The sequence below is a fragment of the Marmota flaviventris genome, chromosome X, assembly GCF_047511675.1.
Source record: "Marmota flaviventris isolate mMarFla1 chromosome X, mMarFla1.hap1, whole genome shotgun sequence".
Classification (NCBI taxonomy): domain Eukaryota; kingdom Metazoa; phylum Chordata; class Mammalia; order Rodentia; family Sciuridae; genus Marmota; species Marmota flaviventris.
In genome coordinates, this window is record NC_092518.1 from 63,878,161 (window position 1) to 63,896,630 (window position 18,470).

An 18,470-nucleotide genomic window follows, 5' to 3' on the forward strand; every position below is an offset into this window, starting at 1 on the left:
TCAGAAGATATTGTGTATTGTTAAAGCAGGAAAATGTTTACTTCTTTGGGGGAAATTATCAAGGTGGATCAAAGGAAGCTAAAATGTCATAGGGGCTTCCCAGGAATGAACTGAAACAGAAATTCTGCACTTGCAAACTGATTCTACAGAGTTGAGAAGAGGGAAAGATATTTTTGTTAGAAATTGGTAATCTGAGCTCTTAGATAAATCTTACTATCTAGGGGTCTTGGGTGCATTGTTTCTACTCAGCAAAGAATCGAAAGACTGGACACAAAAGGAACAAGAAAGCAGTGGGTTTATTGCAAGAAAAAAAGTTACAAAATAACACATTTCTTCAAAGAGAAGGGGCCCTAGGAAGTACTTACTTGTAATTTTTATGGACTTTGGGTTTTCATCCCTTTTCTATCTCCTCCCCTCTCCATGCTTTCCTTATTATCACTTATTGGTACTCCCTATGTCCAAATATCTATTTTAGTCTTACTGTTGGATCCCCCACTTGTGTCCATAATAATGGAAGTATCTACGTGATTGGGTCCCCTTCATGTCCATAAGCACTTTCATCAGCCAGGAAGTTGACCTTATTGGGGGATACTCTTTGTGCCCTTACTATCTGGACCTGCCCCTGTCTGTACTTTCCTCTTTTGCCATCTTACCTGACCGCCTATACAGTTCTAAATCTTCCTCAATGCCTCCTCTCAGAGGATACTTGGAATACTCTTAGGAGTTTGGATGATGACCCATCTGACTATTTCAGCTTAAAAAGAGGTGTTGTAAGCTTGAGTTTAGGTGTCCTCCTGAGCAGAGATCAAGGTGAAGAGGTATTTACATGAAGATCCCAAGGCACTTGGAAAAACTGGCAAACTCATTTATGCAGGGCTTCATCTGTATAGTCATTCTTTCAATCTTACCATACAGTTAGATATTGCAACAACAAAGTAAGGTTAGCACTAAAGCAAATATTATTTTTTATTAAACATAACAGAAAAATATCATTGTACATATGGAGAAACAAACAGACAATAATTACAGTGATGATTGGTATCAATAGTTGTTATATATGGAACATCAATTAGTCTGTTAACTGCAAATTATGAATAGATTTTGTATTGATTTATTTGATGTTGATTATGTGTCAATGAATCTTTAACTACAGTATTGTGATCAATGGCATATATTAAGGGTTGTAAAGTTATATACGTGTGGAGTAAAGATAATGGTTTGAGGGCCCATATTATAGTAATATCATCCACTATCACCCTATGAACGGAAAATCTCTAGGTATATGATAAACTCAGCAAAAGAGCAACTTGAATGAGAATGTTTATATCAGATTGATTATTACGTGGAAAGCCAACATGTTGAGCAGATACTTCACAGCATACAGAAAAGTTATGCACAGTGTACAGAGTGAGGTCACATAAACTAGAGAAATGGTTAAGCATACAGGACTCCATCTGCCTACTCAATCATTAAGATGAGGAATAGGTTACATTTATTTTAATACACATGAGTACTGATTAAACGAAGCAAGAAAAATATGAAAATTACATTAAACATATATTGATTGGTTTTAATAATGCTGTATAGTCCAAGTATAAAACAGATCAGAACATTGTGTATTAAGTGGCCATAAAGCGATCTAATCAATTATAGGGATATCAGTAGCAAATTAATTCTCTAAAAGTGACATCATTTCCAGCAATTACCAGTCATTGCACTTTTTTCTATATTGAAGTATCCATATTTTTAGGGAGCATAGAGTCCAGTTACACAACATATTCATATTAGTGTCTATATTCAAATAATCAAGAGTAGATTTATTGAATAAGGTCAGGAATTGCTTATCCATGTTAACAGTATCTTGCTGAGGCAGGATTGTTGTGGGCAGCCATTGGGCATTAGTTGTTAAAGCTTTTACCTCTTGTCTAGCACTGTGCACTCTACTGGCCAAGTTCTCAAGGTCAACTGAATTTACTATACGCAAACCACTTCCAGCTCCACAAAGCACAGTATCATATCAAGTTATTTTTTTCTGATTACATTGAATTAAAATAGGAAAATTCAAATTAGGGAGGACACATTTTTTGTTACTATTATATGTAAAGTTATCTTATCCCTGTGTCTTTGTATTTTAGTCTTAGCAAGTGAGATGTGCATAGTATGGGATGGAGTTAAAGGCATTTTTTGAGTTCAGGTGTATACCAGAGTCCAGGTTTTCAGGATAAAGTTCCCTATAAGATATTTCTGTTTTCTGCTCATGGTCATAATTAGGTTTTTTTTTCTGGAAATAGACTTAAGTATACATGAATATAAATACACACAACTGGGTGTCTATGATTAATTAGGTAGCAGTTAAGAATAGCCCATGTTTAGGACCCCAGTCTTGTGGAATTGTTACCATTAACACAACAGCAAGTAGTAAAGTCATTGAAATTGTAATCAAAAGACTGATAAAATCAAACATGTCACTTAGCACTTTTAAATAGTTACTTCAGATCTTCTGTTGGTTCACATGTGTAGTGTTCTTTAAGAGATTCATTTGTGGTGGACTCAATATGGAGTCTCCAGGCCTTAAGACAGTTAAAGTGTATCCAAGAGTCTTGTCCTGCTACATAGGTAGCTAAAGAGGTGGCATTATTACATAGTAAGGACCCCCCTCTCACTTGATATTCAGTAGTCCCTTATTTGGTCTAGAGTTTTTACTATGACAAAATCCCCTGGAGAGACGAGAAGGGGCCCTTGATGATCTCCTTCAGTATATTTTTGTTGGATATCCATAAGAATCTGTTGAAACTCGTCCTAATGAGTTACATGGGATACTAATTTAAAGGTCTGAAAATACAAAAGTAAATTGCTAGATGAAAATGGCCTTTCATACAGGGACTCAAATGGAGTTAGACCCTGTCAGCCAGAGGTATTTCTAAGACATATTAGAACCAATGGTGTAAATTTAACCCACAGGACCTGGGTCTCCTGGAGTAGTTTAGTTAAATGGCTTTTGAGAAGTTCATTAGTCTTTTCTACTTTCTCCAAGGACTGAGGTCTGCATGAGCAATAAAGATGAAACTTTATTTCTAATGAAAGAGAGAATTTTTCTGTTATTTCTGCCTTAAAAATTGGTCTATTGTTTTCTGAAGTCTGAGAGATACTTAACCAAGAAATACTTTCCTGAAGGAGAACTTTTACATCATTTCAAGGCTTTTTAGTTTTACAAGGAAAAGCTTCTATCCACACAGTGAATATATCTACCAGAACTAGTAAATATTTTGAATTTGGACCCCAGGCATATGGGCAAAATTGGTCAGTTTGTCTCCAGATAGCAACCCATCATTTGGTGTCTGGGAATGTGAAGACATTTAATAGAAGGATTAACCTACTGGTAGATTTCACAACTTTGGATGATCTGTTGGACTTCTCCTTTCAAGCCTTTTCTTGAAACATTTTTTTTCTTTTTTATTTGTCCAAATGAGTTATTTATGATAGAATAATGCATTTTGTTTCATTATACACAAATATTGCACAACTTTTCATTTATCTGGTTGTACACAATGTAGAGTTGCACCACATGTGCAACATGTACCTAGGGTAAATAATGTTCATCTTACGCCACCATCATTCCTGCCTCCATGGTGCTTCCCCTTTCCTCCCTCTCTTTTGCCGTGTTAGGGTCTGTAAACAAGTCAAGATGGCGCCTGGCATTTTGCCAGAGGGAGTGGTTTGAGAAGTAACACCAGTGAGCCATTAAGATGATAGAGATTCCTTAATGACTGACTGCTGTGTCTAGATTATGTCAATTAAGTTAAGCTGTGTATAATTAAGAGGATGAGGATTCCTTATTGGTTGACTTCTGTATCTAGTTTATGTTAATTAAGTTAAGCTGTGTATTCAGTTATGTATATATACCCTTGCTATCCTACAATAAAGCGGCTTCCGCTCCTGCTGTATCAACCTTCACAAGTTCCTCGTCACCCCCCGGTTAGTTTGCCCAGCCAGACTGCAGCATTGCCCAACCAAAGTTCCCCCATTTTCCCCATGTCCTCCCCATATTGATCAGCATCTACTTATCAGAGAGAACATTCAGCCTTTGTTTTGTGGGGATTGGCTTAATTCACATAGCATGATATTCCCTAACTCCATCCATTTATCTGCAAATGCCATAGTTTTATTCTCCTTTATTGATGGGTAATATTTCATTGTGTATATGTACAACAGTTTCCTTATCCGATCATGTGCTTAAAGGCATCTAGGTTGGTTCCAAAGTGTAGCTATTTTGAATTGAGCTACTATGAACATTGATATGGCTGTGTCGTTATAGTATGCTGATTTTAAGTCCTTTGGGTATCGACCAAGAAGTGGGATAGCTGGGTCAAATGGTGGTTCTATTCCAAATTTTCTAAGGAATCTTCATATTGCTTTGATAGTGGCTGCACCAATTTGTAGTGCCACCATCAATGTATGAGTGTACCTTTTTCTCCACATTCTCACCAACACTTATTATTGCTTGTATTCTTGATAATTGCCATTCTGACTGTAGTGAGATGAAATAATAAAGTAGTTTTTATTTGCATTTCTCTAATTATGAGAGAAATTGGACTTTTTTTTCATTTATTTGTTGATCAATTGTATATTGTCTTCTAAGACGTGTTTAAGTTCTTTAGCCCATTTACTGATTGGGTTTTTATTTTGAAGAAGAACTCAAACTATCACTATTTGTTGATGACATGATTCTATACATAGAAGATTCAAAAACTCTACAAGAAGACTTCTAGAATTAATAAATAAATTTATCAAAGTAGCAGGATATCATATCAATGCACATAAATCAAATTTATTTTTATACATCAGTAATGAACCCTCAGAAAGAGAAATTAGGAAAAGTACCCCATTAACAATAGCCTAAAAAATACTTGGGAATCAATCTAACAAAAAATGTTAAAAGACCTGTACAATGAAGAAGACCTTAGAAGATGGAAAGATTTCCCATGTTCTTAGATAGGAAGAATTAATATTGTCAAAATGGCCATATTACCAGAAGTGTTATACAGACTTAATGCAATTACAATTAAAATCCCAACAACATTCCTCATAGAAATAGAAAAAGCAATTATGACACTCATTTGGAAAAAAAATAAGAAACCCAGAGTAATCAAAGGAATCCTTAGCAAGAAGAGTGAAGCAGGAGGCATCACAATACCAGATATTAAAATATATTACAGAGATATAGTAAACAAAATGGCATGGTATTGGCACCAATATAGACATGTAGACCAATTGTACAAATTAGAAGACCCAGAAACAAACCCACAAGAATACAGTTATGTCATATTAGAGAAAGGTCCCAAAAACATACATTAGAGAAAAGATAACCTCTTCAAAAAATGGTTCTGGGAAAACTGGAAATATATATGCAGCAAAATTAAAATAAACTCATATCTCTCACCATCTACAAAGCTCAATTCAAAGGGGATCAAGGACCTAGGAATTATCCCAGAGACCCTGAGCCTAATAGAAGAAAACCTAGGTCCAAACCATCATCATGTCAAATTCAGTCCTGACTTCATTAAGCAGATTCCTAAAGTGCAAGAAATAAATGAAGAATTATTAAATAGGATATATTTAAACTAAAAAGTTTCTTGTCAGCAAAGGAAACAATCAATAAAGTAAAGAAAATATTTTTTTATTAAGCTAAGACCATTATCTCTTCACAAGTGGTAAAGGTGATGGAACAACTTTAAAAATTTCCATTGTGATGAATGAATAAGTAATAGGATACCCTTGGGAGAAACCCACCATTCTGTATGATCTAGTGGGTATCCTGTATTAACAGCCTGTTGAGTCTCCTCTGTCAAATGTTGATGGCTTTTGGAAGACATTTTCCCCCCATAGGAGCAGAGCAACTTATTTTCTTATTTCCTTTATCTATTGTGTTCTCTCCCTTCTGATGTCTAAGAACATAGATAACTGCTTCACGGGATGGCAGGGAAATTGCTTCTGGGAGATAAAGAATCTTCCTGGTGTTTTTAACAGGAGTAGTAGCAGTAGTGAATAATCCTTGTTCCTTCCAGATAGGTGCATGAACATGATGTATATGAAAGATATACTTGGAATCAGTATTTATGTTGAATCCTTTATTAAAAAGTTCCAGTTCTAGGTGGGAGAAACTAGTTTCACCAGGTGGTGCTGGTATTGGTGAAAAGTGTTTCTTATTCAAGAACCTAAAAATCTGTTACCACTGAGTATCCTGACCACTCAATTCCATCAATCACTGATGCATTCCCATTGGTGTACAGGGTAAGATCAGGCTTATCTATACCATGATCAGATAAATAACATCTGGCAGCATAAATTTCCAATAAAAGAGAATCTGATAATTCTTTAAGGAAATTTCAGTTCCTTCCAACAAAAGGTCCTGATGTTTGTGTATATGGCTATCTATTAACCAAAGACTACTTATAGAAATTAGGATTTTTGCTATGTTGTGGGAGGTAAGTACAGTCAGAAACCCTCCCAGAGTAAGTTTGTGTGCCTCAGGGACGGAGTCCCTGTGCAATCACAGCTCTAATACATTCGAGGCCAGCCCTTGGTGACTTTGTCCAAATCTTTACATAGGTAACCTACAGACTGAGGAGTGCCCCCCAACAATTGAGTAACTATTTTCAGCACCACTCCCTTATTTTCTGTTGCATATAATTGAAAGATTTCCTGAGTAGGTAGACTCAAAGCAGGTGCCTGGTGAGTTATATTTGTAATGTATTGAAGGTCTTTTCTTGCCTCTGGAATCTAGTTAAGAATTGGCCTGTGAAAGTCCCCATGCTTCCTAAAAGCATTCATAATAGGGTTATACACTTTCAGCATATCCAGGGATCCAAATGCTACAGTAGCCAGTTCCCTGAAAAGTGCTGAGTTTGACTGTCTGACGAAAGGGACATGCGTGTATGGGTGGAATATTTTCTGGGCCACAATTTTGAGTTTCGCATTCCACTATTATTCCCAAGTAGGTAACCTGGGGTAGGCACATTTGAGCCTTCTTTTAGGATACTTTATATCCCTCGTTAGCCAGGAAATTGGGAAGAGAGCCAGTCCCTTCAAGGATAAAATTTTTGAAGTTCTACATAAGAGAAGGCCACTACATATTGAAATAATACAGTTTTACTTGTTTAAACACTGTTTAACAACCCATGAGGTCCTGTACCAATATTCCCAACAGATGAGGGCTCTCAATGAATCCCTTGGGGAAGGACTGTCCAAGCAACCTGTCTACCCTTAGAGATATAAATCTCATAGGTAAATAGTGGCTGGTTCCTTGGATGCAGAAGAATACAGAAAAAAAATGCATTCGTTAAGTTCAGGACATTATGATAAGCAGCTGCCTCAGGGATCTGCGTTGGGGGAGCATATGGATTTGGAACCACAGAGTTTAGAGGAACCATTGCATTAATGATTATATGAAGATGCTAAACTAACCTCAATTTATGGAGGCCCTATGGGATCCCAAATATAGGAGAATTATAAGGGCTAAAGCATTCTACCAAAAGTTCAATCATTTTAAACTCCCTTTCTAGCTTTAGACTTTCAGGGACACTATTGTTGGTAAGAAAATTTGGAAGAATTCTTGAGATGGATTTCAACAGGGGTTGCAGTTGTGCTCTTCCCACTGTATTGTTATTTGACCAAACCGTGGGGTCCACCTCTGTGTTTTTAAAGTTAGGTGGCTCTATTCCACAGTTGGCAACAACAACTTGACCCTTAATTGAGATAATAGGTCACTTCCTAGGAGAGGGGTTGGGGCCTGTGGCAAACTGAGAAGAGCAACAAAGGGGAAAATCCTTCCATTAACAAGCAAGAGGTCCAGTAAAACACTGCTCAAGAAACCAGCCCAAGATGCCCAGAATGGTCACTTGTGAAACGGAAAGTCTGAGCTCGGTCTGGGATGTTGTACAAAATCCTGAATATTTTGTGATGATTACTAGATGTAAATTTAAATTCAGGTATCTGAGTAGCTAAGCTTTTGTCCAAGGTGATTTCATTATTGTGGAACAACTCTGCCAATATTTGGGTTGCCTGCATTAACTTTCATGTTCCCCGATAATTCTACTAGTATACTCATAACATTGAGCAACCACTTCCTGTTTTCTCTCACTTTCTGCTCAACTGCAGACACCTTTGGGAGAAGGGGTCATCTTCTTCAGCATGATGCAACCACCCCCACCAGTGACTTTCATAGATCCTGGCACAAGGAAGTGGTCAGATATTTGTTGAATGAGTAATCTCACAGTTTGTACTCAAATGGCTTGAGGATATTTACCCACAATTAATGATTCAGTACTCATTCTCCAAAATGCAATGTGGTGTGAAACTGCCTCAACATCTAAACAACAAACATATTTTGATTTTTCTACTGATATTCCAAAGTCATTCACCTGAAAAATAAAATTTTATAGTTTTGTTGTTGTTGTTGTTGTTTTCAAACTTACTAACAGCCTTCCCCTACTCCATGTCAAACCTGGGCCCTGCCTGCTGCCCACCAGCACCACCACCTGTCCAAATGAAAGCCAGGAACGGTGTGCCATTTCCCAGTTGGAACGTCTCTATTACCCCTGAAGGTGCTCTGACCTTCACCCGCTCAGCCTCTCAAGGGTACTAAAAAAGCCAGCTGGATGAAGCCCCACCAGGGAGCAGAGATGGAAACTCTGGACTAGATGTTTTTCTTCAGGTCTGCATGTTAGGCACAATAAAAGTTATGACTGCTGCTGTGACCACTTTTGATACTGAAATGGTATGAGATAAAATCACTTAAAAGGAAAAATAAAAGTCAGTATTATCTGTTTCCCGAGGGCCCATTTTTGACATGTACTGTTGTTTTGTTCACTTGCCTTCTTTTCTTTTTCTAATAGTGGTCTGAAAGTAGTAAGTGTGGGTACTTGGGACTGCCTTTAATCACAGAGCTGTTTTGTTTCACACTTAGTGCTCAAATTGTGGGGCAAGGGAGGAGCAGGAAAATGATGATGATAAGTGATCAAGTGATTTCTTTTCCCTGAACTGTGCTAATATTTTAAAATATCCAGAGGAATTCAATAGCTATGCCAAATTAATTTAAAATTCATGATTTAATAATGGTAAACCTGTTCTTTCAGGGTTTTTTCATATTTATTTTTAGTTGTAGTTAGATACAATACCACTCATTACTTTATTTTTATGTGGTGCTAAGGATCAAACCCAAGGCCTCGCCCTTGCTAGGCTAACTTTCTACCACTGAGCCACAACCCCAGCCCCTGTCAGTTTTGTTTTGTTTTTGCTAAAATTGTTTCTGCAAGAGAAGCAAAAGGAAATTACAAACTACAGTCTTCTCCATACAATTATGTAATAATGAGGTGGCCCGCTTTAAGAAAAATCAGACAACATTGATAACAGTTGAAAGCAAGATGAAATGCTTTATTGAGAAATTGACCACTTGTCAGATAGTCTTTAATATTTTATAATTATTTTCATGCTGTTCAATTTAAAATGAAAGCCATTTTCTAAAGAGTTCAACTAATTCAACAGGGAATTCAGAATACTAACTGTGGTCCTGGCCATCAGAAATTATATGTTCAGAGTTGGGTGCTAGCATGTATACTGAAACTTTGGAGACAGATGCTGCTAAGATGGTATTTAGAAATACACAGATCTTGTAGATTAATCCTCAAATCTTGGGTAAAGGGTCATGTATTTTTCTCATGGCAAGTCCAATATTGAATGTCTATTTTTCTAACGTGCCCTTTGGAGACTAGGTCACACCAAAGGGCATCATCATCTCCTCAAAGGGACTTCACCTGCAGCACAGGCCAGGTAGTCCCTGAAGAGAGATCCAAGCCGCTACTCGGCCTGGGCTGCAGGGGAGGCATCTGGGACGTCAGGGTCCTCCTTCTCAGCAACGCTGCTCTTCTTATCCACAATAGCACAAACAGGAGTTTCAGCTGGACCCATCCCAGGGTTCTTACCCTCTTTCTCCTGAAGGTCTTGGCCCTCAGTGCCGTGTGCCTTCTGGGGATGACGGATCGGGTTGTTGGGACGCTGGGATCCATAGCGTGGTGGTGGCCTCTGCTGAGGGCCACCTGTTTTGCGCCTGCTTTCCTTATTTTCTGCCTCCAGGTCCTCAGAAATGACCGGTGAGGTTCCTGGCCCCTGAGGCATTCCTCTGCCCCTGGGTCGACTCAGCAAGTAGCTGGGGCCCAGCCCCCTCCTTGATGTGACCTCAGGCTTTGAGGCTGGTACTGACCAGGCCAGGTGAGAGGCCCACGGGCCGTGGGGACGAGGGAGGAGTGATGGACGGAGGGCCAGGACCTGCGGCCTGCGGAAGGGTGGGAAACACCACAATGATCGATCTTGAGGTCGACTGGGAAGATAGCGCCGCGGGGCCTGGGCTACTGTGAAGCATGCGGTGAAGCCCGCGCAGCTGTCCTCGCCTTCATCCAGATGGTCCTTGGCATCCTGGGATCTTCCCGGTGGTGGCTCCCGGTGATTAATGTAGCAGCCTGGGCGGAAGCGGGGACGGTTAGCTGCATAGCGGCTGCCCTCCACTGGAGCGCCCGCGGGTCCAGTAACGTTAGCCGCCTTGGTGCCCCGCTCACCTTGCACTACATCGAACTCAACCGTCTCTCCATCGCCCACGCTGCGTTGATACTTGTGAGGATTGTTCCGGGTGATGGCAGTTTGGTGAACAAACACATCTTCCTGAGTATCATGCCTGCTGATGAAGCCATACCCATTCTTCACATTAAACCACTTGACTGAGCCTCGCACCCTCTTGGCGATGACTTTCTTGGGAGCCTTTCCCTCGGTGCCCCCTGCCACAGCGGCCTTAGTGATCGGGTCCCTGCTGAGGGTGCCGGTGACTAGGGCCCCTGGAGGATCTCCGCTTCCCAGTGATATGAGTTGTTTCTGTGCGGCTTGGGGAGAGATTGAAGCGGCCATCTCTGTGGAGGTGCCCTCTCCAGCTTCATTCATGAGGCCGTCTTTGCTCTCTTTTCTCAAGAGAATCTGGGGGGAAATTGGGCCCTTGGGAGCTAAGGGAAGGGGTACCTTCCTGAGGCGAGGGCTGGCCAAGGGAAAGGACTCTCTGGCTTCACCCTGAGGCTATTGGAGAGGCCTGTAGTGTCTCCCAGGGAAACAAGAAGTAGACCAAACAGTGGCTGCTGATGACGTCTCAATGGGGGAATACTAGGAGCTCCAGCTGGTGGGGGAGGGGAAGATGTACTCCTCCCCTTGCTCCCAGCCCCAAGACAAAGCACAGCTAAATCCCTTTTGGGGGTGCAAAAGATTTGATTCTCCAGGTAGAGGTCTCTTTGAAGGTCCTCTTGCTTCCCTGAGCAGATGTGAAGAAATGACCCAACATCCATCTCTCAGGCCCAGTTGAGGAAATTCAGTCTCCTGAGGGCCCTCTCTAAAGATCTCCACAAAACCCTTGCCTTCTTCCAACCCCTTTTGTTCTCAACCACCCGAGTGAGGAATTTTATGTAACTTCAGACATAATGACAAAGGCATGACATTAAGACCCAGAGAGAGAGTGAAAAGACCCATGTGTGTGTGCACATGCGTGCGCTTCTGTGTTTCCTTCAGAGGAACACTGAAAGCCTGACAGGGATTGAATTCTTGTACTGAGAGAACAATAAACTCCCCCAGGTAAAGAATACCTCAGACTAGCTTTAGGTTGCAAAGCTGAGTGGAAACACCTTTGTACCTGGATTATTCTGAAAACTCTATCGGGCTCTGTGCTTCTGCCCACAGCCAGCTAGAAAACAAACCCTGTCATAGATTGAGGAGCATTTTTTTTTTTTTTTTTTACCATGGTGGTGTAATGAAAAATGGAAGAAAGGGATCTTGGTTTCAATTTTACTGTTCAAAACACATTTATTCACACTTCATATCTTAAAGTTTTTACAACACACATGAATGTGCAACAGCTGCTAACATGGCAACATGTATCTTGGATATGTAAAGTCAATGATAAAGTAGAGTGAAAAAACAACTGAGGTAATTTTCACTTATGCCTGACTGCAGATCTAAACCTTATTTTTTAACAGCTTATTGATTCTGTGATCTTCTAAGTTAAAATTCTGATTTATTTTTTAGGCAAAGACCTTAAGAAACCAGCCTCACTGCTGAGCTGATAGTGTGTTAGAGCATAGCTAGATCTCTGAAATACGACGTTTTTTCATGTGATGACAGGGCACGCTAACATAGTAGCTGGCCAAATAACCCAGGGTTATTTTAATAAGAAGAAAAATAAAATAATTTGTCCTATCACTTTAGCATTTACATGATCCCCTCATGTGTTGTGCATATGATCTAACCCTCTCTACAAGCAGGTGGAACAGGTGCCATTTTAGTTCAATTTAGGAGGTGAGGGGTCAGGGACCCTAAGACAGGAAATTGCTTGCATAAGTTCAGATGTTTATTATAGTGTGAACCCCAAAATCTCATCTCAGGTTTCACTCCAGGTCCAGGTCTACTTCAACAGTACCCCTTTGGTCTTCATGAACAGTTTTATCACCTGTCTCTTATGATGTCAGAGATCAGGAACCTCTTTCACAGAAGCCATGATCCCATACATCCCAACATTCCTGCCAAGATCCACCACTTGCAGGAATGACCAGCCTAGTCCCCTCAACGATGAGGCAAACGTCACCCTCATATCAATTAACCAGAACCCTCTGTCCTGCCACAGGGTGACCTTCTGCCTGGAGTTGACACAAAAGCAAAACCTGCTGTAGATTGAGGAAATTCTTGTTCACCATGGTGGTGTAATAAAAAATGGAAGGCAGAGGTTTGGGTTTGGAATTTACTGTTTAAAATATATTTCTTCAGGCATCATCTCTTGAGGATTTTACAACATGCACGAGAGTACAACAGATGTTCACGTGACAACAAGTAAGCCAGGGCACAAAGCACCTAAGTGGCCCAACCGAGACCATTCACTTCATAAGTGAAGAGACAACAGAATCCCTTGGGCCTTCTGCTCTGTTTCCCAGTTCACTGTATCCTCCAGCATCTCATGAAGTTCGTTCCTGTGATGTCACCAATGGGTCTTTCTTTCATGTCCACTTTGCTGTTGTCCTTTCCACATATGCCACACTCATGGGCATTTCTCTGCTGTGTTCGTTTTCCATCATTCTTCTTCCAGCTCTCTGCATAAATCCCACCAACCCGTCTATTTCTACTTTTGGAATCCCTTGCCACCCCCTTTCCATATGCACCAGTACACCTTGATCTCCTTCAAGCCTAGTTGTACTTATGGATCAATGTCAAATGACTTTCTAATTTTCCTCTACCACATTCCTATGTGTAAAGCTTCATTTCACTATTAGTCCCAACGAGGTTCTAAGCTCACCAAAACTCAAAAAGGAGAAAACACTTTAATTTTCTTCTCCCTGTCTCCTCTCTGAGAACCCTGATGCCTGGAACACTGCTTGATGGAGGAAAGACCACCATGAACACATGCTGATGAATGAAATCTATGCCTTGTTAGTTCACTGGGAATGACTACATCCTAATCTCGTCTTCCTTAAGTTCCTCACATCGTGCTAGGCACAAATCAGAGGCTCACTAGATTCAACAAGTTGGACTGAATATGTTCTACTGAATTGCTTTAAGAAATATACAGAAAATGCTTCGGAGTCATCAAGGAGGGCTATTAAACTTTCCTGGTGCTTTTATTCTATGCACGAAGAAAAGCTCAGTGGAAAAAAATAGCATCGATACAATATGAATTAGTAGTTCAAGGTAAAATATTCAAAGGCCACTGCATTGTCTTTTTCATTTTAACCATCAGCTTCTCTCTGTCCCTGTTGTTTCCTTTTGTACTTTTATCGACGCATCCATTGAAGCACACAGTTTTGTTGTCATCAGCCAAGAGTCATCAATGAAACAGAGGTCAACCAAAGTTTAAGTATACCATCTGATCCATGGGCTTCTCATTTAAAAACGAAACCCTTCCCTGTAGCTTCAGTCGCAAAACAGTGCTGACTCTGAGGCATCAGATTCCATTCAGGCCTTCATAAAAGGTGACAGCATTATCTAATGTAAGGAGTAAAATCTGTCAGCCTTGTGAGTACAAGGAAGGTCCGAAGCCCTTCTTCTGACTGATTCACAGGTGGCTCCCACGTGATGGGAGATCAACACAATTCATCTTGCTCCTTCTAGAGCTGTATGATCGATCCCAGTGTCCCTTAAGTTGTGTTAACTATCGAAGGTAATGGAAATGAAATAGAATGCAAGTGGAAGAGCAATCTAGAAAACTGTAGAAAAACGCTCATGTCCCCCATCCCCACCCCGACACCTTGCAAATTATACATCAGAAAAGGCAGTGCTACTCTGGATACTTTGAATGTAAGTGGTTCAGGCATAGTTGTAATTCCAATATTCAGGGCACTCTCCACTGAAATTTCAAAGATTTGATGGAGACAGTAGTCTTAGATCAGAAGGCTTGAGTTTCACTCCTGGGCCAGCCAGCAAAATGATGGTTGCTCAGCATTGAGTACATCACCTCATCTCTCTTAATGTAGACTTCTCATGTATAAAAGGGACATGACAATATGAATTCATAGGATGTAGACAGCAATTATGTAGAAGACATTATGTGAAAAATATATCATAGTAAACCACAAGTCCTGAAAAATTGTATGAGTCAACTCATCCGGGCTGCAGTGTGGATGCATGGGCAAACATCCTTGTGGATTTTTCTATGAAGGTGCTTTGGGATGAAAATAACTGTGAACCATGGTCGGTGAGTAAAGCATATTGTTCTCCACAATGTAAATGGGACTCTTCTGTGAGTTGAAGGCTTGGAGAGACTAAAACCTGGACCATACACAAGAAGCAAGAGGGAATTCTTCAGGAGATATACTTCTTATGTCTGGAAATGAAGCAGCGGTTACCCCTTGGAACTCCAGGCTGCCCTGCCACCTTACAGATGCCTGCAGATTTTGGATTCAGCACCTTGCATAATGGTGTGTGCCAACTCTTTGAATTGCAGAGATATATATTCATGGCCTCTGTGTCTCTGGACAACAATGCATAATAAGATATTGGCACCAGGAATAGTTCCAGAGAATGGGATCTTAAGCACAAGTTCTCAGAATGGTTTCTGAGTGCCTAGTGAGCTGCAGAAATGGACACTGAGTGGCCAATGTGATAGACAAAGCGAGTCCCCATGGTGATCATTCAAAGTACCTGGCTGCAGGTTGCTTACATCAACCACTGCCATAGATTCGAGGGAAGAAGGGAAGTGTCTTGTTCTTATTAAAATAGACCCTCACTCTGAATGTGAATTTGCCTTCTCTGTACAAAGTGCTTTTTTTCAACATTGGCATCCTTGTCAATACGCCATGTCTTAGGCACCATTTATTTATTAGTTCTTTATAGTTATACATGACAGTAGAATTCATTTTGACAAAATTTCACAAGCATGAAATATGTCTTATTCTTGTTAGGACCCCATTCTTTTGTATGCACATGATGGTGGGATTCACTATGCCCCATTATTCGCATAAGTGCTTAGGAAAATTATTTTTGTATTTATTCCACTGTCTTTCCTTTTCCTCTCCCCCTACCTTACCTTCATGTCCCTTTGTCTAATATATTGAATGTCTCTTCTTCCCTTCTCCCCTCTTATAGTGGGTTAGCTTCCACACATCAGCACAAACACCAGACTTTGGTTTGGGGGGACTGGCTTATTTCACTTAGCATGACGGTTTCCAGGTACATCCATTTACTCGAAAAGGTCATAAATGCACTCTTCTTTATGATTGAGTAATATCCCATTGTTTATATCTATTTGCATCCATCTGTTGATGGGCAGCTAGGTTGGTTCCATAGCTTGGCTATTGTAAACTGTGCTACTATAAATATCGTTGTGGCTGCATCACTGTCATATGCTGATTTAAAATATTTTGTGTATAAAACAAGGAGAGGGGATTGTTAGGTCAAATGTTGGTTTCATTCCTAGTTTTCTGAAGAATCTCCATACTGCTTTCCAGAGGGGTTTCACCAATCTGGAGTACCACCAGCAGTGTTTCAGTGAACCTTTTTTGCTACATTCTCACCAACATTTTATATTACTTGTATTCTTGATAACTGCCATTCTGACTAGACTCAGAGAGAATCTCAGCACAATTTTAATTTTTATTTCTCTGAATGCTGGAGATGTTGCGCTTTTTTTGTCATATATTTCCTGGCCATTTTTATTTTTTCCTTTGAAAAGTGTCTGTTCAGTTCTGTTGCCCATTAGTAATTGGTTTATTTTATTTTTATTTCTGTTTGTGCTAAGTCACATAAATTAACATTTTATCTGATTTGCAGGTGGCAAATATTTTCTTCCATTCAGTAGGCTCTCTCTTCACAAACTTGATTGTTTTCTTTGCTGTGAAGAAGCATTTTCCTGTGATGCCACCCATTTATTGATTCTTGATTTTATTTATTGTGCTTCTGGAGTCTTGTTAAGGTAGGCAGTTCCTGAGTCAATAGGTTAGAGTATGGGGACTACATTTTCTTGTAGTATGTGTAGGTTTTCTAGTCTAAATTCTAGATCTTTGATCCACTTTGAGTTGAGTTTTGTGCAGGGGGAGAGATAGGGGTTAAATTGCATTCTACCACATATGGATTTCCAGTTTTACCATCACCACTTGTTGACGAGCTTATCTTTTCTCTAATGTATGTTTTTCACACCTTTATCAAATATGAGGTAGCCGTAGTTTTGCCAGTTTGTCTCTCTGTCTTCTATTCTGTTCCCTTGGTGTTCTTCTCTGTTTTGGTGTTAATACCATGCTGATTTTGTCACTATGGATCTGTAGTATAAATTAAGGTCTGGGATTGTGATGCCTCCTGCTTTTATGCACCATCTTAGCACATCATGTAGAATTCCTTCTGATCAAATGCCTTGCTTCATGTAAAAATATGTTTAACAATAGGTCCATGCTTTTGGATTCCACTCGTCTTGGCGTGGCCCCCACTATCCTGAATCAGCTGGCTTGTTCAAACTGTAAAGTGATCTTTTGAAGACTCAGTTGCAGCATCCATTAGTTGGCAAAAATTTCCAGGCCTGTGGCAAGGTCCTCAAAGTGTCTGTGTGTAAATATAATTCAGTGGCGGGGGGCTCTAATTTAGTGTGACACTATTTCTCTTATAACCAGAAGTCATAGTTGGAGAATCAGAGTCTTGGAATGGGAGTGGCTGCAGGCCACTATTGTCCCGAGTTGCCCTCTAACGATATTTATTTGTTGTTTTCTGACTGAAGTCCTTATTCTTGGATGGCATATAGTTATTGGTCTCAGAATGATGATTTTTTTTTTTTTTTTTTTTTTACAAACAAAGGGCCCAGAAATGATTCCACTGACGTAAAATTTAAGACTGCCACCTGGAATTAACATCCAGAGAAATGAGTTACTGTGATGGGTGGGGGCATTTAACTAGACTACTGGTGGGGGAACTCAAGAGAGTAGTAATAGTATCACAGTGTGTGTGTAGGATACATGAGGAGCCTTGGATGTCCATTAGTAATACCACACTCTTTGATTAAAATCAATGGGAAATTACAACAACCCAATTCAGGCTAGACTTACAATGGCCTAGAGCCCTCAGGAATGAAGGCTTGGGGCACCCTAATGCATAAAGTAGCATGGCCAGCTAAAATACTAAAGACAAAGGGAATATGAAGTAGATAGTTATATACTCCAGCAATGACCACTTGTGCAGTTCTAGGAAGGACTGTATTTGTCATGAATATCACTTAAGTCTCTCACATAAGTGTATTTCGGTATAGAACAACAAATTAGTTTTCTTCCCTCTCTTGACATTTTATCTTGTGACATAATTCACATTTACTTGATACCATATTACATAAGAATTGGATTTTATTTTATTTTTATTGATTTTATTATTTTTTTTAATACACAGCAACAGTGGAATGCAGTACAATCCTTATTACGTATATAGAGAACAATTTTTTGTACCTCTGTATATGAAGTATGTTCACGTCACTTTATGCCATTATACAGGTACTTTTTTCATTACAATTCTTAATACACATATATACCACAATTTTTCATATCTCTGTTTGTATATAAGGTATGTTGACACCCAATTCAAATCTTCATACGTGTACTTTGTATAATGATGACCATCACATTACACCATCATTACTAATACCCTTCCTCCTCCCTTTCCCTCTCACCCCTCTTCCCTATCAAGAATTAGTCTAATCCTCTCATGCTCTTCCTCCCTACCCCACTAAGAGTCACCCCCCCTTATATCAGAGAAAACATTCAGCATTTCTTTTGGGGGGATTGCCTGACTTCACTTAGCATTATTTTCTCCAACGCAATCCATTTACCTGCAAACGCCATGATTTTGTTCTTTCTTAATGCTGAGTAATATTCCATTGTGTATAAATGTCACATTTTTTTAATCCATTCATCCACTGAAGGGCATCTAGG

General features: G+C 39.8%; 1 protein-coding gene across 1 annotated transcript; it reads right to left on the reverse strand.

The window, feature by feature from the left end:
• Window positions 1-9,855: 9,855 nt before the first annotated feature.
• LOC114091051 (Y-box-binding protein 3-like) lies at window positions 9,856-10,986 on the reverse strand. Its single transcript, XM_027933399.2, has one exon. It carries the CDS (start codon window positions 10,984-10,986, stop codon window positions 9,856-9,858), a length of 1,131 nt encoding a protein of 376 aa, XP_027789200.2.
• Window positions 10,987-18,470: the final 7,484 nt, after the last annotated feature.

What these genes read in the sequence shown, in the direction of transcription:
- LOC114091051 (XM_027933399.2), bottom strand. Translation starts at nt 10,986, where the DNA reads ATGAATGAAGCTGGAGAGGGCACCTCCACAGAGATGGCCGCTTCAATC.